General features: G+C 40.4%; 1 protein-coding gene across 2 annotated transcripts in view; it reads left to right on the top strand.

Moving 5' to 3' along the window:
- Window positions 1-25229, top strand: part of lasp1 (LIM and SH3 protein 1) — a 34650-nt gene extending 9421 nt beyond the window's left edge. The window contains exons 1-8 of one of the 2 annotated variants that reach the window (XM_084925340.1): window positions 207-322; window positions 688-782; window positions 6728-6812; window positions 12463-12570; window positions 16137-16215; window positions 17810-17907; window positions 18096-24281; window positions 24465-25229. In XM_084925340.1, the coding sequence (XP_084781466.1) occupies window positions 727-782; window positions 6728-6812; window positions 12463-12570; window positions 16137-16215; window positions 17810-17907; window positions 18096-18269 (600 nt within the window). In that variant the 5' untranslated portion in view covers window positions 207-322; window positions 688-726 and the 3' untranslated portion in view covers window positions 18270-24281; window positions 24465-25229. Of the gene's footprint in view, window positions 1-206; window positions 323-687; window positions 783-6727; window positions 6813-12462; window positions 12571-16136; window positions 16216-17809; window positions 17908-18095; window positions 24282-24464 lie in introns of those variants that run through there. The other variant, XM_084925339.1, reaches the window with a different exon arrangement.
- Window positions 25230-26572: the final 1343 nt, after the last annotated feature.

Here is a 26572-nt window from a genome sequence, read left to right as displayed (position 1 = left end):
CAGGAACAGCCAGATCATTGCTTCACTGTCTGGCGTTTTCTTTCTCTTGCCCACCCCTCCCAAACATGCTCCCTTTCTCTTGCTTTCTCCAGCTCCTTGCTTTCATGTTTCCTCTCGGTTTTCTCCAATCTTCAGTCCCTCTCTCTGAATCTTCAGGCTGCAAATCAGTCCAGTGCCAGAAGAGTGAAGAAGAGGAGGCATGAGGGCGAGTGGGTGGTAGGAAGGGAGAAAGGGTGGCTAGGGAGATGGAGGCACAACATCTTGTGACAATGGTAGGGGAGTCGAAGAGTGGCCTGCACACCAAGCAGAGTCTCTGTAGCAAGTATGTCGCTGCTTTCTTTGCACTTAACCTCATAGCTTATGGTAAAGGTGTGAAAATTTGTGACCACAAGAAAATAAACACATAAACTGTACAGCTATCCTTTGTCGCTCACACAAGAGTATAGAGATCTGTTTATAAATAGCAAATACAGTTTGCTAGCAAAGGAGAAGTTGTTTTGTTTCTGACTCTTCAGTGCCAGCTGACGCAAAACTGCATTGCTTCACTTTTTTCACACAGACCTAACAGTTGTCCTAACTGTCATTTCACTTCCCTCTGTTTGCTGATGTATCAGCGTCTCTTTGTATACAAGTAAAATAAATCGAACTCTCCTTGCTTAACTTATTGTGTCCTCTCTGTTTTGACAGTATTGGCATAAAGGATGCTTCAGCTGCGAGGTCTGCAAAATGACTCTAAACATGAAGAATTACAAAGGCTTCGAGAAGAGACCATACTGCAATGCGTAAGTTGTCCCTAAGTTAATCACTTTGTGTGTGTCAGTGAACATGTCTCATGTTTTGTACTCAAGCAATTCAGCTTGCATCCCTAAGACAGAGTGACAGCAGTGTTTAATTTGTCCACAGCCTGAAATGGGACTCTGTTTGTGTGTGTGTGCTGCGACCCAACTAAGGCCCCTCTTTCCCTCCCTTGCCGGTTATCTGTAACTATTCCAGCTCCCCCTTCAGAGAAAACGCCTCGATGTGGTGTGGGAAAGTGCCTCCCTCCCTTCTCCTCGGTAGGGAAGGGGGGGGGGGTATCAACAAAGGAAATTCCTGAAGTTCCTCTACAGTGACACAGGCGGACACTGAAAACTACCATGTCCGCTCACGCTTAAGCACTAAAGGCTCATCAGGAATTTGTGGAATCCCCCTCTCTCATTACTTATAATGATTTTCTTCTCCTCTGTGTGTGTTTGTGAGAGCTTGAGTGGAAGTTCAGAGAGGGAATGAAGGCAGGAGGCGTGGCTTCATGTTCTGACAAGCTCTTTTGCTGAACTGCCATTTTATTGTTGAGGAAATGACTCAAGACAACATGCTACCATTGTCACTTTCAACTTCAGTGTGAAAATAGAAGTAGTATGCTTGTTATTGTCAGCAGTGACATGTAGGATTTAGCTTCCTTTGTGATTAAAACCTTTGTTCGTTGGGATTTTTGAGGGCGTACATTGACATTATAATATAGACATTCCAGAGTTAAATGCTTCAAAGTAACTGCAAGTAAGTGCCCAGAGGTTTCAAGATGACTGTCAAGTCAGAAGGACTTTGCAGTATCTCTCGAGCAGCTGGAGGGACACAAACATGTCGTATGTTTCATGTCATGGCGCGTATTGGTGCAGAAACAGAGTAAGAAAGGCGTTTGAGAAATTCCCTGCCCCACCCCGTTTAAAAAAAGAAACTGAGATAAGAAAACCAAGTGTTGAACTGATTTGCTCATTTGATTAGAACTGCACAGTCCAAACGGACAGGAGTGTAGAGTCTAACTTGATCGACTGGTAGAAACATACAAATGCTAAGGAAAAGTCTAAATGTTACGGTTTCATTTTTTGTTTTGAAAGCACATTTTTCTTCTCAGAGTATTTGGCTGCTAAAAGTTGTTGCCTGTGCATGTTGGGTTTTTTTTTAAATTTCCACATAAGCTGCTAACAACCATGTGCCCTGTCAGGTAATACAGGTGATGGCAGTTTGGTGTGGCCATTAAAAAAAAAAAAAAAAGTTTCCTTGTCTTTCTGTTCATTGATCTGAATCTGATTCCCTTTCTTCTCTGAAGTTGGAATATGTCTAACTACTTGGGAAGCTGCAATTTAACCTGAGAAAGCGAGTTAGAAATGATTAACTGCCAAATGTGATAAGCAAAACCTGCCTTTAAATGCAAATCATTTCTGGGTTAAACTGCTGTGTAGGTCAGCCAGTTTATACAGTAGACACGTGTATCTATCATCATATTTTGACCTTTTTTAACTGGAGAAGCAAAGGTCTTACTGCAACAAACAATAGCTCCAAGCTATAGTTGACTTTGAAACTGAGCCAACCAAATTGAATTGAACCACTGATGTTTAACAGATAATACTTGAGCTTTTCCGACTGAAACATTTACATCGTCTCTGCATTTTTGTTGTCCCTGTATATAAATCAAAACTGCCATGTAAGCAGAACAATTAAAATACAATTAAAATAAAGCCATACAGGTGCAGTATACTCGTACAACTGTGCCTCCTCTGACTTTCCCTGTTGGCTTGATTTCAGCTGAGGTCTAATTATGCCACAATGAGTGTAAACACCTGTTTATAGGCCTAATTATAAGCTTGTATATGATGATAATATGTGGTAATGTTAATGACTGTTATTAGTCGTGAAACATCTGTTCTTGTTTTAGTGTGTAACTCAGACTCTTATCACTACTTTCATTCACATTTATATTTAGCTTGTTGGCCTCCTACAGCAGGTGACATCTCCTCCTACTATCCCATTTGTTTACTAAAAATTAAAATGGCCTCTTCTTTTCCCAATTTCTGCTTCCGATGTTCCCTTGGTAAGGCAGGGAGGCCCTTCAGAGCCTGTTTATTATGCCTCTTTCCGTTTGTTTAAAACAGCCTTGTTTGAGTAAACATCATCAGTGGAAGAGCTTGCCGCTACTTCAAGAAAGGAATGCAGCTCGCATCCCCTGTTATTATTCTGTGGGATAACGACTTTATCATTACTCCTCTATATTTGTACTTAGTAAGTGATATAGGCACTGTTTATTTTCTCTGTATTCCCATCCACCTCCTCCCTGAGAATCTCTGGTTAGATAGTTAGAAGTGGTGGGAGATTAGGAGGATAAGTAGAGAGGATAATTCATTATTCCCCCCAAAGACTAAAGGAGCCAAATAATAGGATACTACCTTAATGGCTGATGTGATATTCATTTGAGCATCACACAGTGTTGTTATAGCATCTCATGATTCCTTGATTTACTGTTATTTTTACAATGCAATTTCCTTACTTCCCCTGGACTTGGGCAATTTTCTCTATAGTCTAAGTATCTCGCCACCCTCATGAGATCGCTCATAACCAATAACCACCCTCCATAATATACATACTGTGTTTACATAAAATGAGCGATTTAGATTACTGTAACTCTTGACTATAAGTGGGTGTATATTAGCTCAACAACTAAAACTGTAAGGCCTCCATTTGTCTGGCTCTTGTTACTTTTCCCCCATATTCTTTGGGCTTATATGTATCTAGTATCTGTGTCTACATTTTTATGTGCATAAAACGGCACACCCTCTTTGCTTTTCACCATGCTATCCCCCCAAACACACACGGCCAAGCACACACTATCAGTGCCTCAAAGAGTTTGAGAGGAACTCTTCAAAAGGAAACGTTTAATAAGCACTACAAGCTCATTCATTCCAAAGAGGGCAGAGTTGCAAACTTATGTCCTAGGTGTCAGTTAGAAATTTATTACATTAAATTTTGCATTAATGTAATAATAATAACAATAATAATAATAATGGTGATAGTGTGGAATTAATGTACAAATGTAACAACAAGTTTTTTAAAAATCCCCTTGATTGCCACACTGTAGCTGATTATAGTAAAAATAATAATTACCATTATTTTGGTCAGTATGACAGTCCAAATCATATTGCACTTGAAAACCGTTCTTTTTAGTTAGTTAGGTTTTGATGATTGTGTCTTTTGACTCTGGCTCACAATAGCACCTCTAGTCTTTGTTGGCTCGCCTCCACTGTTTGAATGTTTCCGGGTACAGATGGGGGTGAAGAAAGTCCTGGGCCACGGTCGAGCACCGGGTAGAAATGAGAGCTTCATGGCTAAAATGGATGCAAACGAGTAATCCTTTTAAGCAAATTATTTTGAGTTCATAATTGATGCAGAAAAAAATGTAATTGATATTAAAATCTGATTTATTGTCTAACTCTATTGTCCATTGTCACAAGATAACTCAAGTTGATTTATTTTTATGCTGGAAGCTGACTGACAAAGAGACTGTTATCTGCTGCACATAGTGCAACTGTGTGTGTGTGCGTGTGTTTGTGTGTGTATTTTTGTGAGGCTGCTGTTCAGATTTCACAGTTAGCTGCCCCTCAGTTACGCATTGAACTTGTTGAGTAGGATGCTGTGTAAATGTAGATGAAATGTTCTTGCTGAATGATTCATTACAACCTTTCCAGGTCTCACAGGGTCAAGCTGGCCACAGCATCTTCTGATTCCACTATTCAAACAGGCCTCTCCTCCATCACAGTAGGCAGCTTGTGTGTGTGTGTGTGTGTGATTACACATGCGTGGCCTCCTGACTACCCCACTCCCCTCCATTTTGATCACTCCCTGTTTAGCATTTGTGCATGTGTCACCCCTTCCTGTTTGCGACTTATTACCTTGTTATACAAGCTGACAGACAGATGAGTGTTCTTTTGACTCATTCATAGCCTCAAACTTGCACAGAATCATGAGCTTAGTTATACACACCGACAGAAAGACACACACACACACACACACACACACACACACACACACACACACACACACACACACACACACACCTCTCAGATCTCACTGAGTCACTAAGCTTGTATCTGAAATTTAATGGCCCTTGAGTGAAACAGTTTACAGATACAAAGGTGACATAAACACAGTTAACACAGATCAGGTGCAAACTAGACACGCCCAGCTTTAGAAACAAAAAGCACATATTAGTTTCCCAGCTTTGATAAAGGCCCACATACCCGGACAAATTTAAGGGATAGATTGCTTGTAAAATGACCTGTAGGGATGCTTGATAGCAGCCAGTTTGTAAAAATTTTCTCCATACAAATAGGCATTTGTCAGTGCAACTAGCATATTCTCAGAAAATTGCTAGTATGTACTAAGTAGTGCTATTAAAAGGACAGATTCTTTAAAAATTATTTATATAGGGTCAAGGATCTGTAACGTTGTTGATGGATAAATTTTTTTTAGAGCAATAGTACCATGGCCTTTTTTCCCTTTAGACCATAAGGTTTTTTTGCTCCTTAATTTAGGATTTAATGTGGTAATTAATGTATGCACTCAGCTGTGAGTTGCTTGTGTACGATAAACAAATGAGGTTAGTGCGCTTCTATAGAAAAATGCCTTTTTGCTTTTATCACTATATGTCTGAGAGCAGTGAAAGTGTACTTTAATTTGCATGAGTTGATTAGCTCACCTAGCCTCAGCTGCTAGGATAGCAAACCACTACATCTAAATGTGTAGATAAATGTTGCTTCAGGAAATTGAGAGCCATATACCGTTGTGTGTAGATGGACACAGAAACGCTGTTTGGGTTGAAGTTCCAGTTTCTGCTGTTGTCCAGATCTGACTACTTTTTTCTACTTCCCGTTCTCCAAAATTGTCCCTTTTTAAAATTAGCTGGTGTATGCTGTAATTAGCTGTTGTCAAGGAAACCGTAAACATATTGCCTAAGTGGGTTACCCAGAGGCATGGAGACCGGTTAAAGATTTTTCGAGGTCACCCAGTGCTAAGAGGCAGGCTGGGAACTTCAGTTCATATGAGCAGTTAGATAAGCTGTTTGGGCTCTTCCGCTCCTGCTGGACTACTGCCATGTTCTTTTGCAGCCTTAAGGACCACACTGAACTGGCAGGCACAATTATTTGTGGACCTGAAGGCTACTTGTACTCAGAAGCCTCCAGTGTATAAAAACACTGAGTTATGCCACATATACGCACATGCACACATTAACTAGTGATTGCAGTTCATGCAGTCATTATGTAAGTATGTAATGAACAGCTTTTGCTTGGTGTGCTGCATGTGAGCATGCTTATGCTGACCAAAACAGTATTTATATTTGCTGTATGTTTTCCAAACAGAGCATTTTCTCCTAAGCAGCTGGAGCTCCGATGGTTGTTACGGATCTGAGACTGCCAAGAAGATTCCCAGAATCAGTTGAGGGGGGGAAAAATGGTCCCTTTGCGGTTTGCTGAAAGGAGCTGCTTATGACATCATTCACACTCGCCCATGATCTCTTTGACTCTGTTGCTGTGTTGGGTGCATGCTGTTCCTCTAGTGTGTCTATATGTGCATATATATATATGTCAGGGTTTTTTTTCACACCTGCTATGGCTCGCCACAAAACATTGCAACCTTGAGCCCACACCTAGTTTCCTCTTTCTCAGAGTACCTTGGCTCTCACTGACAGAGCGTTGTGTGTTATACTGACATGCTTTTTGTATGCAGGGACTCTTAACTCAACCTCAGGACCACCTTGAATAACAAATGACCCCAGAGTGGGGCCACAGACTGCACACTGCTTGACTTGTGCTGTTTTTCTAGGCTTGAGCGTCACAGTGAGAGTCTCAGTGGAAGCTGGCAGCTGCCTATGTGTGTCTACTATGTATTTACAATCTCTGCTGTTCTGTTTATTTTACAGACACTACCCCAAGTCAAGCTTCACCTGTGTGACTGACACTCCAGAGAACCTCCGCCTCAAACAGCAGAGCAAGATACAGAGCCAGGTAACCCATTGGGAATATCCATAATATTCACTGCTGAACTAAACTTCAGCTGTACAACATACCGAGTATAACACTGTGCCATGTGTTTGCGCATAAGAGGCAGTAGAAAAGTATGCTTAATTTAAAAATTCAATGATAGTTAAACTTGGTAGTAAGTCTAACATGACCAGCTTTCAGATAACATTCAGTCTTGCTCCATTTCAGCGTCCGTCTGCATGCTCACTGCTTTAAAACAAAGCCCTGAGAAATCAAGCATGAAATTGACACAAGTAACACATTTGAAGCTGGGAGGCCCATCGTCATGCAAACTAAAACTGAGACAAACTAGAACAGAAACAACTCAACATTTATAATCAAAAGATGTACAGACTGGAACATATGAAAAGGGGCCTTGCTTAAATGTGTTTTGCAAGAATTTCAGTTTCCCTTTATTGAGATTTGAAAAGAAAAAGTCTTGTTAGACAAGAAGACGTTGCAACATTTATGGCTGTAATGCTGAATGTAAGCTCATTTGTTCAAGGACCTCATTATACCCACCATCCAGTGCATGTCAAAAAACACTCTGCAACAAAGTTCACATCAATTTGCCCACTTTTTTTCTAACCGCTGTTTCTGTTGTTCCCTTACTACTTGATTTTTTATTTTTTTGCTGTCTAGTGTATTGTCCACTTCCGCCACAGCTGGGTGGGTGCATGAGCGTATTGTGTCAGCGTTTGACATGCTCCCATGAATGTCCACTAAACAAAAGACTAACTGCTTATTTTAAATAGTTTAAATTTAGCTGATTCTTTTTTTCTTTTTCTTTTTTTGTAAATTAGGCTGGAGGCTGACAGCTATAGTCAACCTCACTTTTTCTACCAGTGATACCCACTTGGCAGTGTTTAAAGTGGGCAAGATAATTTATTCCACTACCTTTATGTTGAAGCTTTGGTTACTAGTTATTTTGCAAATTATTCATATCAAATGTAAATTACTAAAAAAAATATGCTAAAATATGCTAGCTTAGCAGTATACAAAGTGAGTTGGTTCAAGAAGGGCAAACTGTTGCATTGGACGCTGTCCGTGCAGTTGTTTCCAAACATTTAGGTTAAAAGTGTTCAGTGTGTTTGTAGAAGGATGTAAACGGGGAGAAAATAAGGTGTAGTATCTAGGCCTTTTTTAATAACCTGCTTGTTTGAGGATTCCCCTTCACCAGTGTTCATGTCTTATAGCCTTTTGTTTACCATTTATGATGGTTACAAACTGGATTATATGGACTTGTATTTTTGCGCTTTTATAGCGTATCATATTTATGTGGATACAATTTGCCAACATTTCTGTACTTTTAAAACCACACCAAATTATTAATGCAGTTTGAATACTTCTTGTTGTACAGCAACACTCAGGGTTCACTGATCTACCCAGTTTCTCTGCTCCTATTTTTCTGCAATTAGTAGCTAATCTTGGTCTAATTTGTAACCACAAAAAACACTAAGGTTGTTCTTGCAGTTGCTAAAATTACAAACACCCAAATGAATTATAATATGTTTTAAAAAAAACGAAACCCCACTGACCAAAATATCCTCCTTAACTGGGTCATTCCTTATTGCCTTAATAGAAAAGAGAAAGCTAGAATAGAGAGTCGGGGAGATTTGTGCTCGCTAAAGACGGTTTTCCTCTTGAACTGCTTGCAGTTAAATTTGGATGTCAAATCATAGATAGAGTAAGTTTAAAATATTATTATCTCTGTCCACAAACTTGTTATAGTACGCATTCCACTGCCTTAAAATTTGTTTCAGTTTCACTTCTCCAAATAATAGTAAGATGTCTGGGCTTTGTATAATAGAATTCCAGGAACTTGTCTATGTCCACTAAAGTAAGCACAGAAAAACACAACAAACAACACACATTAACGCAGACTTACACAAAGATTAGAACAAATCTTTCAGCACAGTTTTAGTCTCTAATTAGAATAAAATATGTGAGAGGTACAGCTGTTGAAGCCTCTTTACTTTGGAGAAAGAAAACGACACACAATCCACCAGGAAACCTGAAGGAGAAGCTTGTTTTTGCAGCTTGTTGTAGAAGAGAGAGTGCTGTACAGAGAGGCAGGCAGGGCATATCCATATCTTATCCAAAAGTCTGTGTCAAACACTAGAGATGAGTGGGGTGTGGATGTGACAGGGGGTTTTGCAGAGTATAGGGGTTTGGATAGCGGTCATATGGGGAGGGGGATGACTGAGGAATCAAGGGACAGATGGTGTTTTTCTACATGGATTGTGCATCCAAACAGCCCCCACAAAGACTCCATAATACTGAGAGAGAGTGTTAGCTAATGGTTTACTGTTTCCAATAAGATCCATATAATAAATGCTAGTGCATGGGTGAATTTTAATCATTTTTTTTTCTATAGCATTTCTTAACAGTTATAACATGCTTCATGATTTGAATGAAACACAAACATCAGAAATGTGCCTTAAATGCAGTAAATACAGAGATGCATTCAAGCATGAATTCTTATTTATGATATAAATCGATGTTTAAAGAAAGGCTACCATATAAAATGAGTTTTCAGCAGGTGTTTTAAAATGAACCACTGAGTCAGCGGAACTGATGAACTGTAGATTTAGGTGCAACAACCTTAGAAGTGCCTCTGGATGTGAAAAATGATCAAGGAATAAGGTCTTCGCGGATCTGCTGTATAAGGAGTCTGGCCACTGAGAAGTACATGTGAAAAGTGAGCTACAAAAAACTGTGTACACCCAAGTATTTGGGTGACGGTAAAGGTTTGATTTTCTCAGTTAAAAGGAAAAGTGTTGCTGGTGATGACGGGTCAGTTTAACCACTGACCTCCACAGTGGAAGTTTCGGGGGCAGGAATTTCAGTTTTATCGAGGTTGAGATGGACAGAGTAGTGTGGGATGTTGTGGCTTTTATTTCTCTTCTCATTTGCAGTTTAATGTCACAGTGGACAGGAAAATATGATTTCACAGGGGAAAAAAAAGACATAAGCCTTAAATTTGTCAAAAAGATTATTTTTTTTTTTATTTTTATTTATTTTTTTTTTAAAATCCCTTTAGCAAAGTTGTCACCTCCGTGCAGACGTTTTTGTGTTTTTTAGCTGAAGGGGTTGATTGTGCTGTCAGTTCAGCAGACACCCTTAAAGAAAAAACATCCTGTTAACTGCTGAATCTTTTGAGCTAAAGTTGTGTTTTTAAGGGCGCTTTTTAGGTGTTTCTGTGTCATCAAATTAAAGTTGAGGGGAGGTTTGTTTGTGGAGATCGGTAACTGTCTAACCCCTCACCACCACCACGCTGCCGCTACTGTGTTGCTACGAAACCTTATTGCTATGGTAGCAGGGTTTGTCACACCTCATTACTAGACTTTGTGGGGGGAAGACAGAAAGAAACAAGACAGAAAAGGAGAAAAAAAAAACTAGAGAGAAACGAATTGGGAAGGAGGAGAGGAAGAGCTATGAATTGCACATGAGAAGAGACGGGACGGCACCAACCAGAAAGAGGGAGGAGTGTGTGGTGAGAGAGTAAGAGATAAAAGTGAAATTCCCTTAGGAAGGAAGGCTGGTGGAATGCAAATAGAAGCAACGAGAAAGATTATAATGAGGAAAAGCTCCAGCTCTATGGGATGACTGACTGTTGCCGTTGAAGCAGTAAAATATGAATGAATGAAAAAGGAGCACAGCAAGAGCAGAGTGTGGGTGGGGAAAGAAAGCAGAGGTATGATTGGAGGAGAAGAAGCTGTTGCATAGATCCCAAAAGACAAAGGAGACAGGCTTGAGAAATAAAAAAACATAAGGGGGATCACATATTGAACAGAGAAGAGCAAGGAATGAGGGACAAAGATGGGTCGAGGTCACATTAATCTTCTTATCTGCGTGTGCATGCCTCAAAGCTGTATACAATTCCTCATTGAACGAGGATCAGCTATAGTTTTGCCTCATTTTCTCAGTGGACGTCACACCGAGGGTGACGGCAGATATGGACCAATTACAGCGCATCACCTACGCACTCGCGCACATTAGCTGTGAATCACAGTAACATTGTGTCATCACAAGGCTCCGGGAGATGAGAGGGAGGATTGGTCACTGTATTGAGCAGTGTCAGGCATTATGTGGATATCTGGGGGAGAGGATGCAAGGGTGAAGCTTTGTTTCCTGGTAATGGACTGTGCAAGCAGGCGCCCTCAGTCTTGGAGGAGTGCAGGAAATCAGTGCAGTCACCATGGAGGCAGGGACAGAGTTTCAGTGTGGGGGGTGGAGTCTAAAATTCTCTGAAAAGATGACAGAGAGAAGCGCTAAAATGTGTTACAGCTTTAGTTCAGAAATAAAACGTGTTTTCCTGTTTCAGGTTTGTTAAGTGGTGTATGTGGTTGTGGCTTTGAGTGATCACCCACGGTGTAGCAGTGAGGGAGAGCTTTGTAATTTCTGATTCTCATCTGACGTTACATGGGCAGGACGTTTCCTCCTCTCTGCCCCTTAGGGTCAGAATAGGGTGGGAAGGCTGGAAAATAACACACACACACGCTGACACTGTTTGTTGCACAGTACCTCTCATTTTAACCATATATGGTTACTACCACGTCCTGCATGTAAGGCCTTCACTCACTCAAGCAGGCAGGAAGTTAACGTCACCACAGAAGACAAAGCAATATATGCAGGGCAAACCCTACTCAGTTTGTGCATACAACACAAACAGAGAGCCTATTTGATGCGTACAAGATTATTGAATTTGCAGAAAACGTAAAATTTGACTAGTAAAGGCCAAAAGCAACTTTGTTGTATTGTCGTCAAGCTTATGCTTTATAGTGAGAGATATAAGTAAACAAATACAATTAAATGGTCATAAAACTATAATTAGTAGTTAATGTGATTGATCCAGTTTGCGGATAATTGTGTCCTGTAATTTTTTGGGTGCTTTTCCTGTGCATATCAAGCTGAAAAAAGGAAAAAAATGTGAGACATCTTTTCGATCTCAAGAACATATCACAAAATAATCCACGTTCAGATATCCCTCTGGATGCAGGGCCCCGAATCATGTGTGGTGTGGAGGGAATTTTCAGCCTCAGAGGCGGTGTGTAGATTTGAGCTGCTGTTGTAGTAGAATCTGGTACATTTGTTTAAATTTCAGCTAGCCTTCTTATGGAAATACCCAAGGAAGAAGATGCAAAATATAAACGAATGTCAGTTTCCCAGAGACGACTTGTCAACATTATCATGTTAGTCCATCGCATGTTGTTGAGCTGTGGTCGAGCTGTGATCGAGCTGCCAATAAAATAATTTTCTTCCTTCCTTCCAAAGAATTTTATCAACCCAAAGCTTTAGTTCAGCAAAACTCAGCACTGACATTAGCAAAACCAAGAATTTTATTTCACGATTTTTAATTTTTTACGATTATATTTGAGTTGTAAATTAATTTCAAAGGTGCAGGAAAATACCAAGTCTCTATTATGAATCCTCAAAATGTTGAATATGATTTGTTGAAAGAATCTAGGTCACTGCATCTATAAATAACCATTTCCACTGCATTTGCTGGATTTTCCTTGTTGACTCACTAAACTGAAACTGTTGATGTCAATGTTTAATTCATTTTACATGTAATTTGCCTTGCGTGTTGACCTTGCTTTTATTTCTAACATGATCCTGTTTTGTTGTGCAGGTTCTTTACAGGGAGGATTTTGAGAAGAATAAAGGGAAGGGTTTCAGCGTGGTCGCAGACACACCAGAGATGCAAAGAATTAAGAAAACGCAGGACCAAATCAGCAATGTAAGCATCACCAAAACAAGTACTTCATTCACTCCACTTGTTTGTTTATTTCTCAACATCTTAATAATAAAGCAGACTGAATATTTGGAGCTCTTTCTGTGTTTCCCCCCACCCTGACAGCCTGGTATGAAGCCAGTCTGCTCTGTGTTGATTAGTTTCCCTGTGTGACTATAATCTCTTTGCCAATATTGAACTGAGGATTTCTTCTGTGGAGAATGATTGGTCTACATGAAGTACTCTGCAAACGGCTCTTCAGTTCTTTAAGATTTACTGATTTTACTGCTTTAAAGGAAAGCGGTGGCATTTTTAATCTTTTGGGTGTAAATTTTTAATTGGGACCAAAATGTTTGGAATGGGTCCAGTTATTGAGTGAGGACACTGTGGATGGCTACCACAACATAAGATTTAAGATCAGCCAATATGATTAAAAAAAATAAAAAATCAATATTTCTGCATTACCTCCTTTTCCACTTGACCGGGAACGTTGTCTAAAGACTTTTGAGAATCTTGAGAATCCACCAGACTCAGTTAGTCCACTCCGAAGTTCACTTGACTTAGTCAGAATTGTTTTCCACACTCGGAGTCTACTGAGACAGCTACTGTGGTACTTAACTCGCTAGGTTCTCCACGTTGGTCAGTGATCTACTCTTACCAGTTTCAGTTACAACTCCCGTAATTATTCATCTTCTGTCTCACTAAAATAAATACCACTTTATATGCATCTATCGATCTAATCTAGTCATCTATGGTTTAAGACAGCGGTCCCCAGCCTTTTTTGCGCCACGGACCGGTTTATGCCCGACAATATTTTCACGGACCGGCCTTTAAGGTGTCGCGGATAAATACAACAAAATAAAACTAGTACCAGTACCGAAAAAAAGATTTATTCATAACACACGTGAAAAGACCCATGAAAACCGAGTTAACAATAAAAACGATAACAAAATAACGCTGAAAACCGATAAAAACCCTGAAAACCATACATTTCACACCTGAGCCTCAACTCTCGCGGCCTGGTACCAGTCCGAGGCCCGGGGTTTGGGGACCGCTGGTTTAAGATATGGAAGCCTGCTTATCAAAATGTCTCTTACTAATGGATAAGCATTGCTAGGCAACTGAGCATGCCATGATTGTTGAGTGCAGCATGGGAAATTAGAAAATTGTACAAGGAAAGCAAAACAAATAATTTGTTAAAAATGTAGCAATTTATATTGAGGAAGGAGCAACAGCACCAATCCTGATAGCAGGCATCTGCAAAACAACTGTAAATCTCAGGGGACAGCTGTCTGTGCCACGCCAGGCTGTAATCATAACAATACATTTTCATTTTATTAGCATTTTTACGATCTCTGTCCAGATGAGTGTTTTGATACTGTTTTAGAAATAATCTCAGCGCGTAATAACTTGCCCTTAAACACGTATTACATGACCTTTAGCGAGTGCTGGAGATGAAGCAGAGTAGAGAAAGTAAGTGGCAGAAAATGTGAAAAATTAAAGCCGAGGTTTTTTTTTATTTTTTTTATTTTAAACAAAAAAAAAACTTGATTTCCTTTAAAGCTTAGTCATTATGCTTCAAATGAAAGCTTTGGAAGCCACCAGAATAACGTGGCACATTTTTGTCATCAGTTTCTGTTACATTGCCTAATTGGTCTCGCCTCCTCCAGCTCAAGCCTCAGAGAATTTCCCCAGATTAAGATCTCAAGTTCTACAATTTTTTTGTATACTGTTGCTTTTAAAATCTTTTTGTCCTCTTACTTGCTCTTATTGCTCCTTATACATGGTGAAGGAGTTCTCTCCCATTCACTTTTCATTGGGTCCAATCACCTTCACTTTCCTCTCCCTCTGCCCCTGTTATTGATTGATTTGCCATTTCTCTGTAAATACACAACAGGAATGTAGAAATGTTTATATTGTTCACCTTGTGTCCCCCAATCTGCTTAAGTCAGCTGCAAAGACCTTTCTTTCTATGTGAAACAAACTGACAATACAAAGACACCTCTTCATACATACCGAGCTCTGCACTGGCCTCGCTAATGGCATAATTGGTGTGGAGGGTGATGGATAATTACAGTTTTCATGTGATGAAGATCTTGCATGTTGGAGATTAAGGAAGTCTGCAAAGCAGGAAAACAAACACATATTATATGCGTTTATGGGCGCGCACACAAGCCACAATTTAACTGTTTAAGGATAGATTTAGGCGCATCGTGAAGTGGCTTTAGTTGAAGCTGATAAACGAGACATCTGCTTGCAATCAATTTATCATTCACAGCCAATCATAAAGGAGCCACTGCAGATGAACATTAGTGTCTTTTATTTCTCTTCTCTGGACACTGAGAAACAAAGTGCAATAAACCCTCTTCTAGTCTCATCTCTCTGTTTTGCCCTTCTCTTTGCCACATCTCTCGGTCCATCCTTCTATATTTCCTGCCACCAGCAAAGATTGAGAGGAATCAGGGGGGATGGTCAGGGGTAGTTCAGCAGCAGCTAGGGCAAGTCCTGTAAATCCACACACAAACACACCATCTGTTCAACCTGCTTCTTCAAAACAAACTAAAATAATCTCTCTCACACACTCTCACTTAGCATATTGCACTTGAGAATAGCGACTGTGTTCTCCCAGTCACTCGCTTCACTGTCCTTGCACAAACACTCCGTCATCCCATCCAGTCGGTGAATACACTCCTCACTGACGCCAGCAGCACAGTGGGCTCTTTGAGCCGGGGCATAAGCGGGAACAGAATACAGGGTTGTAAATCTTGACCGAAGAACTGTTGAGTAAGTCTGTTATCAGTCTGGTAATAAGGAGACGGGTTATATAGAGCAGTCACTCAGTTTCTGTTTCATCAGTGCTGCCTGTTTGATTTTGAAACACTGAACACAGCCTTTGTCGCACTGGCTGGAGAAATGGTCATAAAGTCTGCCTAAACATCTAATTGTGCTGCTTTTTTGTTTTTGTTCAGTTATAACTCGGCGTATGGCTTACAGAATGAAAAAAATCAATTTTTTCTCTATTCACTTACACTTGAGACTGTAGTACTTTAATTTAAACTTGATTCCATTTCATATGCTTAGTCATACAACCCCACCCTTCTCCTTTTCCTCTCAGTAGTTCCTTTTGAGTCTTGCTCTGTCATTCCAAGCGAGTGTGTAAGACTTGGGGATTTGAGTGACTTGTTCTCTGTACTCCTCCTCTGCTCTTTTTTTTTTTTTTTGGTGTGTGTGTGTGTGTGTGTTTGTGTGTATGTTTCACCTGTCTGATGTGTCAACAAGCCGTTGCTATACACCTACGTCCTTACACTGCTTCCGGTACCTGAGATGTCATTTCCTCTCAACATCAAGCTGCTTCCCTGAGCATTTGCTGCAAATAGTGCGCCCCACCTATCTCCACAGACACTGAGAAGCTAGAGAGCAATTGGGAGACCCCTGGTGGATAGAAAAGGAACTGTACATAGCTACAAGTCCTTTTTGAATCTAGAAAAGACTTGAAAGGATTTGAATCTCCTAAGAGAAGGTGCATTATTCCTCATCTTCATGAATGACCTGTTTGTGTTTGTGCATTGCAGATTAAGTACCATGAGGAATTTGAGAAGAAGAAGATCGGAGGAGAGGGTCCACAACATCTGCCAAGCAACCCCAGTGCAGGTATGACCAGCAATTACTAGTAAATGTAGCAGAGAAGTAGAAGGCAGAAGTGAAGAAAGCACCGCCTGAATCCACAAAAATATCTGTGTAGCTGGATTCTGAACTGGAAAATGTACATGAACTAGAGAACAAAAAGAATTACGTTTTTCTTTAGCTTTCTTGGCTTGTCTGCGCTTGGTTCCTCCCTCCCAGAGGCTATAGGAGCTCAAGTTGTTCACTGCACTCCTCTGCTTTTTAATCTTCTTAGCCATAAATGACTACATTACTGCAAGCATAATTCTGTTTCACAATCACAGCTGTAATCATAATTGTACATAATCTGTTTTTATTCATTACTCAAGTCAAACAATTGTTTGCTGAAGCTCAGGCACAGAAACATTGCAGTAATAATTGCAAACAACAACAGGAGCAGTTATGTCAGAACAGTGCTTTCAGCATTAGGAAGTAAGTGAAGAGGTATGACTAGTCAGCCTGCTATTTGTATTTCGTGTGCCAGTTCGACACCTTTACACAGAAGGTCATTGTTTAGAGGGTTGTGAATCAAGAGCATGCGTGCCTTGGCTTGCCATGTAGGGTTTTTTTTTTTTTGGGGGGTTTTTTTAGCATTTACTGTGAAAGAGCTTTTGCACAAACAAACAATAAATACACAGCTTGTATGCATAGAAAATACATGGAAATGAATGCCTAATTATAGACTGTACTGAGTCAATGTTTACAAACTTCTGAATTTAGCCTTTGTGGAGCTTTTTTACATTTTCTCAGTGTTCAGTAGTCAGATTTTTTTTTTTTTTTTTTTTTTTTTACCTGCGTCTCAATATTCCTACACGTATTTATTAGTTATTATAGTCATTTATCTAATTATTTATGGGTCGTGTACCTGAATTGTGTAGTTGTGAACTTTATGTATGTGCAACCTACTGTGTGTAACCAAGTCAGGTCATTTCTGACCCCATTATTTTATACAGGAGAACATTTTTAATAGGTATTGTGTTTATATTAACTATACTGTTACCTGTTAAGCGAGATTTTTTAATTTAATTACAGTTCTGTCATTTTTATGCAAATATGGTATTGTACAAACAAAATGACCTTTATTTACACAATTTATTTATTGTCTCTCGCTTCTTAAAAGACAGTTTCTCTTCATTTTAGAACTGCTAGAGAAGAAATGCATTTTAAACGGTAACATGTGTTTGAGTGGCACCAAAACAAAGATGAACTGGTGACTCTTTAATAACGTTAGCAACAACAAATTGACTAAAGTATTAAGAGTGTTTTGTTTTTATTTTTCGCATCCTTTATTACTTTGTTTGTAGTTAAAACAAAATGTATGCAAACATCTTGAGCTTGTATAATAATTAAAATATTTTGTGTATTAAGTGATCCCACCCTCCTTAATCCTTGCCACAGCAATGGGCAAGTACTCTTAAAATTTTGCAAGGTAGCAGAATTTGATGCTACTTTTTATGATTTAAAAAAAAATCACAGAGCCGCATAATGCCATAAATGACCTTTTGTGTAGGTTAAAGCACCAATTATAAGTAGTACTGCTTATGATTCTAACTCCTTCATTATCCCTGTACTCCTTCACCAGGTGGTTACCAGCAGCCTGCAGCCACTCAGAACTACCACTATGATCCTGCTCCTGAACCAGTGCGCCAGGCAGCCGCTGCCCCGCCTCCCAGTGCTGGGGTATGTCCTTCACTCTTCTAATTAAATTCACCGATTCCAAAACCTAACAAGAATCAGAAGATTTGTTGTAATTTAATAACACAAAAGCAAAACACATTCTTTCCAAGATGATTAAGCTCATTTTCAGCAGACTGTAACCGCAGCTACTCGTTTATAAACTAACCAAGCTCATTCTTTTTTGCTGACAGAAGCGATACAGGGCAGTATATGACTACTCTGCCGCCGATGAGGATGAAGTTTCCTTTATGGACGGAGATGTGATCGTAGACGTGCAGCAGATTGATGAAGGCTGGATGTATGGCCGTGTGGAGCGTACCGGCCAGCAGGGCATGCTGCCTGCCAACTACGTGGAGGCCATCTGAGCTAGAGGAGAAGAAAAAGAGGGAGAGAAAAAGGAGGAGATAGAGAAAGGGAGGGAAAGTAGGAAAGGAAAAGCCCAGTGCCATCTCATCTTAGCGCCGCTTTCTCTTATTTTTACTCTTGTTCCCTAACCTGCCCTGAGAGACCCTGAACCCCTTCCCCTTCTACATCCCTGCTCTGCTCTCACTGTTCGCCAGCCACAGACACACACCCTCTATCTAGCTGTCTGTCCTTCTGTCTGTCTATCTGCCTGCCTGCTTCTCTATTCGTCCGTCTGTGCTAATGTCTCTCTATTTGGATGTTCGTCATCCTCTTTGTCTTTGTCCCCATCCTGACTCCACTCTCATGCAGCTGCAAGTGGGAATGGAAAGTCCTCAAAGATGAATTCACAGTTCATTGCAGTATGTCAGGGGTCCGTGCCGTGTCACACAGCTCCATCCTAGCTACGCCACTTAGCAATCCTACCACTAAAACATGCAAAAATACGGAAGAAAATGTTTGTTTTTTGAAAAAAACAAAAAAAGATATCCCTGAAGTGAGTAAACCTGCAGACACAATTCAGTGAAGAAACTAGCTCAAAGTGTTGTTTGAGTGGCGTTTTAATGGGCCCATTTATTTGTCTTTTTCTTTCTTTAATTTTGCAGCGTGATCTTGGCCAGACTGGAAAAACAGTGTATAGAATCTCAGTCTGTCTTAGCGTGAGTTTTTTTTCACTTGAGTCCATTCCTTTAACCTCCAACGCTGTTGCTGTTGCATCAGTCAGCCAGTTTTCAGTCTTAACAGAGAGGTTTTTTTAAAATATATTTATAGATGGACGCACATCTCGCCAGTCTGCTCAAGTAGGCACCCTCATGTTCAGCACTGTGCTGTTGTCAAACTGGAATAATAACCTAACTGTAGAGCACCTCCTGTAGAGCCTTACACAGGCTTCCTGGATACAGGAGGGATCAGGGACACGTTAGGGGACTTCATCAGTCTTTCTCTTGCAGTTACACTGAACACACGTCTGCATGTACAGTATTCACATTTATTCCTGATTTTGCAGCCTAAATGCCTTCAGTCCTGTGAGAATCACAAAGATATGGTGATCAAGATTAAGCTGTTTAGGGGGGGAAATGGCTCTTCCCCTTTGCTAAGAAAAAAAAAATATCACCATCACAGAAATCCTTTATAAAAGACGAGGCCAAGCACAACTCGATATTGTGAATCGTTTATTTGAAATTCATTCCACCGTTTTTGAAAGAGTACATTCCAGTCTTTTTTTTTTTTTTTTCATTTAATGTGAGAATTTTTTTTTTATGGCTGTGGTAGATGTTGTCATTTTTCTCGCTCTTTTCTTCCTGAACTGTCCTTGTTGTTATTAGATGTTTGTTTTGAGAGAAAAAAAACAGATCTGTGTATTTAATAAATAAACCAGCAACTCAGTTTGCAAGACAGAAAAGGAGTATTTATGGAGACTCTTGTAGTCACTGTATTAGATCAGTCATGGGATAATTACTTGGAGTTTCAGGACAGCGCTAACTGCTTGTTGTTAAAGCCCGTTTCATTGTTCTGCAGCTTCAAAGAAGGGAGAATTTAGAAAAAATCATTTAAAATACACCTGAAAGTTAGATTTTATTGTATGCTCTGTTCATTTTAAAGGCAGGTGCCACCTGAGCCAGGGCGGCACATGTGGCAGGCCAATCCCGACAACAAGCCAGCCACCACTCGCTGGCAGCTAAATGTTGAAACTGCTGGTTCTTGAGCGTAAAATGAAGCGTTTGCGTTGCTGGCTCTTCCACAGAAAGGCTGCGACACAGTATTTTTGTTAAAACCATAACACGTGTAATTGTCATTATTGTTGCCATTCCTCCGTGGTGTAAATAATGTCACAGGCCCCTGACCTTATGCACCTTTCCCCTTTTCTTGCAGTTTCATTCTCCTGTGATGCACTGTGACTGTCACAGACATGAGCGATCAGGGTGGGGCCATCCTTACAGTGGAGCTGGGGAGCGGGGAGGGAGGGGATTTCGGCTTCATTAAGTGAAACAAGGCTCTCACTATGTAGCTAGATGACATTGTACAATTGTATATGTATCATAAATGTAAGTTAGGGGGAATTGTTTTTACAGGTCACGGTGCTCTGGGAAGTGGCTTGCCTGCAGATAAAAGCGTTTCAATATTTTTGTGAATGTGGAGAAGTTCTGTGATTTTTAAAAGCTGACTCACGGTTGATGCACGTTGTCAGTTGGTGTTGAACAATCAAACTCTCTAATGTCATGAATTGTGACAGTGCTGATGAAAAAAAAAGTCACTGAATTAGAAAAAAGACTCTTCTAATCTTCTAATAAATGAGAACGAATGAACACACTGTACAGCATCTTTCCTGCATTTTGCATTAATCTCTATTCGACAACAGGATATTTGCAAAACAGACGCTAGATCGGAAAGCTGGTTTAGAGCTCACGGTTGTGTGTATCTCTGGGGTAAATTGAGGAATTTTGTGGTTTGGCTTTGAGTGAAATGATTGTTGTTCCTGGCTGATGGTGCATTTGCTCAAATTTAATTATTAACAAAACTACTCACACTGGTAGATTCCGGATTGCGTCCAGTCTAAACTTATCTCAAGTGTGTTGATTGTTGTTAGGTGGTGGTGTGGATGAAATGAGGGAGGGAGGGGGGGAATGGCCAAAGACAGCCAGTGTTGTTTAAGTGTGGCTCAGGATGGATTTGTTAAGGCACTGTCAAATCTAAGTGTGTGAAGATGTAAGCGTGCGAGGCTGGGGGGAGAGGGGGCGACTGAGGGTGGCGATCCTCTCGATTTCCCAGTCTGTGAGAGGCGGCAAGTTGTTTGTTTGACCTGGATTTTAGTCAGGAGTTAACCTCTTTGCGCCAAATACCGCTCCTCTGCTCTGGCATCACTACTGAACCCTAACTTCATATCATAACCCTGCTTCCATTCAGTTTCTGTCTTCTTATGCTGTCCAACCTCCTGCTGCAGTCCCTCTTTCCTCCAGCCTTCATCGTAGGCTCCTGCTCTTCTGATGAATCATTCCCTGCTTCTATGATACTGGTTATATACTGTAGACTTTGCAGAGTGAAATCATATAATCCACAATTGCAGGTTTAGCATTCAGACCAGTTTTTGTGCATTCCATCTTAAATTGTTTTTGATATAATTTTGTTATTTTTTTAAAGAAAAAAAAAATATACCATATGCATATTGACATACACATGTATTCAACACTCTGAATACATCCTCAGATTAAGGACCTGATATCATCTCCTGTTGCCCTGATACAGCACTTCAAATTGTACTTATGATTCTGCAGATTCAATAAAATGTCATTTTTTTTCTCAAGACTGCTCTGTCTGTACAGTCTCTTCACTTGGACACATGAATAGCAACGCAAATGTAAAAATCTACATAGGTGTGCAAGGCCCTTTTTCAGCAAATGTCACATTATGTCGCTTCTACGAATTTATGATGCAAAAAAGGACAATTGCTAAATAGGAGAACTTTTTCATGTTATGTTGTCATACCTAAAAACCATTGTGCTGATTAATGAATTAATGTTTAGCTGAGTCTTTTGGGGGTTTGGTTTTAAGTCTCAAATGGTTCATTAAAGGACCCTCATTAGCGTGCTTGTGCTAATAAATTCAAGCTATTCCACGTGGGACAAGAAGAAACAGTATTTCATACAACAATTTTCACCACTCCCCTTGCAGAAGAGGGAAAACCGGCTCTAGCCAGAATTCAAAAGAAGTGGGAAACACTGGTGCATAACTGATAACACAGGCTCCTCAGAGTCTCTAATTTAAGACCTTGAGAATCTGGCAGGTCCTGAACTGCTAGCTTTATTAAATATGAACTGCAAAGCACCCTTCTCAGCATTGAAGAAGTGAATCAGGAATGTTTCCATATCTAAAACCATACTGGGTCTGCACTAAATCAGTGTAGATGCCCTAACCAGGGAGAAATGGATTAATATTGTCCCTCATTTGGCAGGTCTGTCAGAGAAACTCAGAACCGTAACAGCGCAGTGTGCTTCAGACCTAACAACATAAGTGTACATTGTGCAATGCGTTGAGGAGCGTTTGGACTTTTACACGGGCGAGACCAAAGAACCACGCGTGACACGTCACACAACGCAGTTATACATCTTCAGCTAAAGCAGAGAGGACACGGGAATAAAGGAGGCTATTTATGTCCACACTGAATGACCGCTGTTAGACTGCTGGTGTCCTAGAGCAGCGGTCCCCAACCCCTGGGCCTCGGACCTGTACCGGGCCGCGAGAGTTGAGGCTCAGGTGTGAAATGTATAGTTTTCAGGGTTTTTATCGGTTTTCAGCGTTATTTTGTTATCGTTTTTATCGTTTACTCTGTTTTCCTTGGTCTTTTCACGTGTGTTATGAATAAATTTTCTTTTTTTCGGTACCGGTACTAGCTTTATTTTGTTGTATTTATCCGTGACACCTTAAAGGCCGGTCCGTGAAAATATTGTCGGGCATAAACCGGTCCGTGGCGCAAAAAAGGTTGGGGACCGCTGTCCTAGAGCACCAGTCATCAGTCACCTATAACACAGTCTGGAGATCCCTTTCCAGGTGATTCAATCCCCACTCACACCATAACCCATGTGACCTTAATAATTTCCAACATGACATGGTAGGACAGTGTCTCCAATGGGATTCACACCTTGGCCTCTGTGACAGTAATGACCTACCTTGATTCACACCTGGGCTCATGTAACTCACAATGACAAAGATGGTGACTCTCAGGATCTCTTCAATGGAGACAATCCCACAAGGGGTAAAATACCCAAGACCCTCCATTAGTTTCTAGAACTAAAGAAGCCACTTGGATGAGAAGTAAAATGTCTTCACAAGCAGAAAGAAGTCCATTTGCCTTCATTTCAAGTGCTTAAAAAAAAAAAAAAAAACCTCAAAAAGGAAAATTCTGAACCTATTTGTGAGAGGTGAGACAACTGAAACGATGCTGGGGGGAGTTTGATGACCTCTTTCAAGCATAATGGGGGGAAATGTGGTGGTAAATGGGAGATTTGTGCAGATTAAAAGGGATCTTCAATGAGGACGGTTACTGCTCCATTAGGCAACAAGATTTGAACATAGTTTGATTGAAGCCAGTTTACTTATAAAGCAGGAAAAGGTCAAAACGATGTAGTTATCAGGGAGAATTACTGGTTCAGTTGTGGTATGTGGAACATCCTGATTCACTATTGTTGTTGTTGTTGATCTTGTGAGAAATAAGAAGAACCCATCAAGCTAATTCAACTTGTGGAAGGTTCTCTACTTCTGTCACACCAGCCCTTTGGATGTCCTCCTTCACTACAACCATGAATCTTCTCTGTGGTCTTCCTCATTTCCTCCTGCCTGACAGCTCCATATTCAACATCCTTTGAGCAGTATATCCACCATCTCTCCTCTGCACATGTCCAAAACATCTCAGCTTTTCCTCTTTGTCTCCAAACCGCCCACCCTGAGCTGTCCCTCCGATGTGCTAATTTCAGCCTTGGCCATCCCAATAAAAATCTTAACATCTTCAACTCTGCCATCTCCAGCTCAGCTTCCTGTCTTTTTATCAAAGCCTTTATCTCCAAAACCATACATCATAGCAGGTCACCAACATCGCCTGCTAGTCAACGTGCCTGAAAGCCAAGACTCCGGGTTAGAAAATCACATTTGCTTTCTTTCCCCCTTGCACATTCGCTTTCTGTGTAGGGCGGGGCGTGTGGAGCTCTCCGAGTTCCTCCGATCTGTTCCGATCTTCGCCGATCTTCTACCCCGGTGGTAAGGTCGCTGTTTGTGCTGCGTGTTCTCCTCACATCCGCACAGTCTGTCTCCCATCATGGTGGACATCTTGGTGTTGATGTTTTTCGCCGTTATGGGCCTCGTCTTCCTCTCCTACATCATCTACATGCTGTGATGAAGATGCGTCCTGGTCAGGCGGTGCTGGAGCCTAACGGAGGATGTTTGTTTTTCCTCTCCTGCATCCCCGGTTTACACCACAAACAGAGGTGAGTGTTGTATTTGCAGGCATTATTAAGCGAAATCCTTCTGTGGTGGAAAATGAGTGCATATACCCGAGAAAGGCCGGTGTTCCTGTTGATGTATCGATTTTGGGATGATTGATTTCTTTCATCGCCGTCAGTGTTACTAAGTTGCCAGCGACAGACCTGTTAATGCTTCCCATGTTTCAGGGAGTAGAGCCACGGCCAGGCCATGATGGTTCCCTTTGGAGCTTTCATGTGGGGATGAGAGGAGCGATCCAGGCAAGAGAGGAAAAACAAATGGAGAAGAAGTGGAAGCCAAACTGTTTTGCACTCTGCAATCATTCCCCTCCTTCCTTCTTTGGAACAGTCAGATCTGACCAGGATGCCCAAACAGAAATTTTAACCCTCATCATCATTTTCTGTGGTACTTCTGTGTCAGTATTACTGTTTAGAGGAGTAGCGATGTTACCTGCACATAAGGATCCAGGACGGCATTCATAAAGGTGTAGAATTTGCCTTTTTTTTTTTTTTTTTTTTACGATTATTTATTTATTTATTTTTTTAAGGATGGATTTGATTTGAAGTGTTCAGTTTGACAGTATTATCCAGATGTTTTATCAGCTCTTTTTGCACAGGTTTGTGTTTCAGCAATCAGGTGGAGAGCCTCAGACTTGTGATGTCACTATACTTTCCTTCTCGCTGTAATCATCATTGTCCACTAAATTAAGAGGAATGGAAAGGTATTTGTTGCACTATATCAGTTGCTTTAATGTTCTGAAGCTTTGCAACTACATTGTTCTTTTTCTGTTTTTGTCCTTATTTTTTTTGGCCACAGATGACATCCACAAAGAGGTGTTTTTTGTGTATATCTGAGTTTCATATTATCTGTTATATTTAAATAATGTTCACTGATGCACACACAATTTTCTGATAATTGTGAAATGTCAAATAAAGATGATTCCAGTAAACCCAGCTGCCTTCTCTTTCGCTTTTTGGAAAGCAAAGTTGAATTCAGCCTTTTTGGGCACTAACAACTGTCATGGTCAGTTTTCAAGAAGATGACAAACATTTCATGGTTCGAGCTTCTCAAATAGATGGAGGCTTTCCTGCTTATTCTTAGGTGTATTAAGTTTAATACATTTGCTCTTGGAGTGACAGACCAAATCACTATTTGTTGTTGTCCGCAGATACTTTTATTGACATTTATATTGCTTGAGTGGTTAATAAGCAAAAGCAGGGCTGAGGTTGCACCAGACCACTAAAAGTGGATTGTGTTGCCATATTGATGTAACCACAGCTGGAAATTACAGGAAAGAATAATCCTGGGGGGGAAAAATAAGAAGAACTGTTGTCCTCCGCAATTCAATATTAAAAAGGTCTCCAAACAAGAGTCGAATGTAAAGGCAGAGGCTTTAAAACATGCTGTAAACCACTGGTTAAAGTCCAGAACAATAGGGTCAGGTTAAACTTTAGCAGAAAACCTCTAAATGAGCCCACAGAGTTCTGAAAAAGAATTCCTTGATCCAAGCAGATTGAAGAGCAGAGTGTGGCTCATGACCATAGCATTGTACGCTTTTTGGTCACTCGAGACACGACTGAATATAGAACTAATTTCATCCCTCTGAAAATGGGGGACTATGTACAAAACTCTCTATAATTTTTAATTAATACAAAACTTCTATCAAACTCATTGAATTAAACCTGAATGTCTGCTTTTCAAGTAAATGTTGATAGATTTAAAATCCACCGTGGGAGGTATCCAAAGGCAAAATTACAAAAAAATAAAATACACCTAATTGTACATTATGCTTTTATTATGAAATTTCTTAGGCAATATACTTCACAATTTTGTATTTTTTTTTAGTCTGGTATGTTTATTTCTCTAAATAAAAGGCATATTGCACACACAAAAATTCCACTCGAGTGTTCTGTGAAGTAATGTCATGCTGTACACTTTCACGTATCTGCACATCACATCCACATCTCAGCTACTGAGAAAACATTTGAGCAGGATATATATTTTTAACCCTTGAGCATGTTGGAAAAATATTCATTCTTCTCTAAAAAGGGTATGACCTGAATGATGACTAACAGTACCATATTCCATGCACCACATTTCCTGCCAAACCCGCCCCACGCTCTGTAGCTGTTGTGGATTTTTGTGCCAGATGCTCTCCTGCAGATGGTGCTGCTGACCTATAGCAGGCTGTGGGGCCTGACCTGAGAGCAGCTTATCCGTAAATAGATCAGAACAATCCAGATGCATATATGGAACAACAGGTCACAGGAGGTGGGTGGATAAAGAAAATACTCAC

This window comes from Perissodus microlepis, chromosome 4, assembly GCF_051167445.1.
Source record: "Perissodus microlepis isolate ML-2025 ecotype Zambia chromosome 4, ASM5116744v1, whole genome shotgun sequence".
NCBI lineage: Eukaryota > Metazoa > Chordata > Actinopteri > Cichliformes > Cichlidae > Perissodus > Perissodus microlepis.
This window is presented reverse-complemented; position numbering and strand designations above follow the sequence as displayed.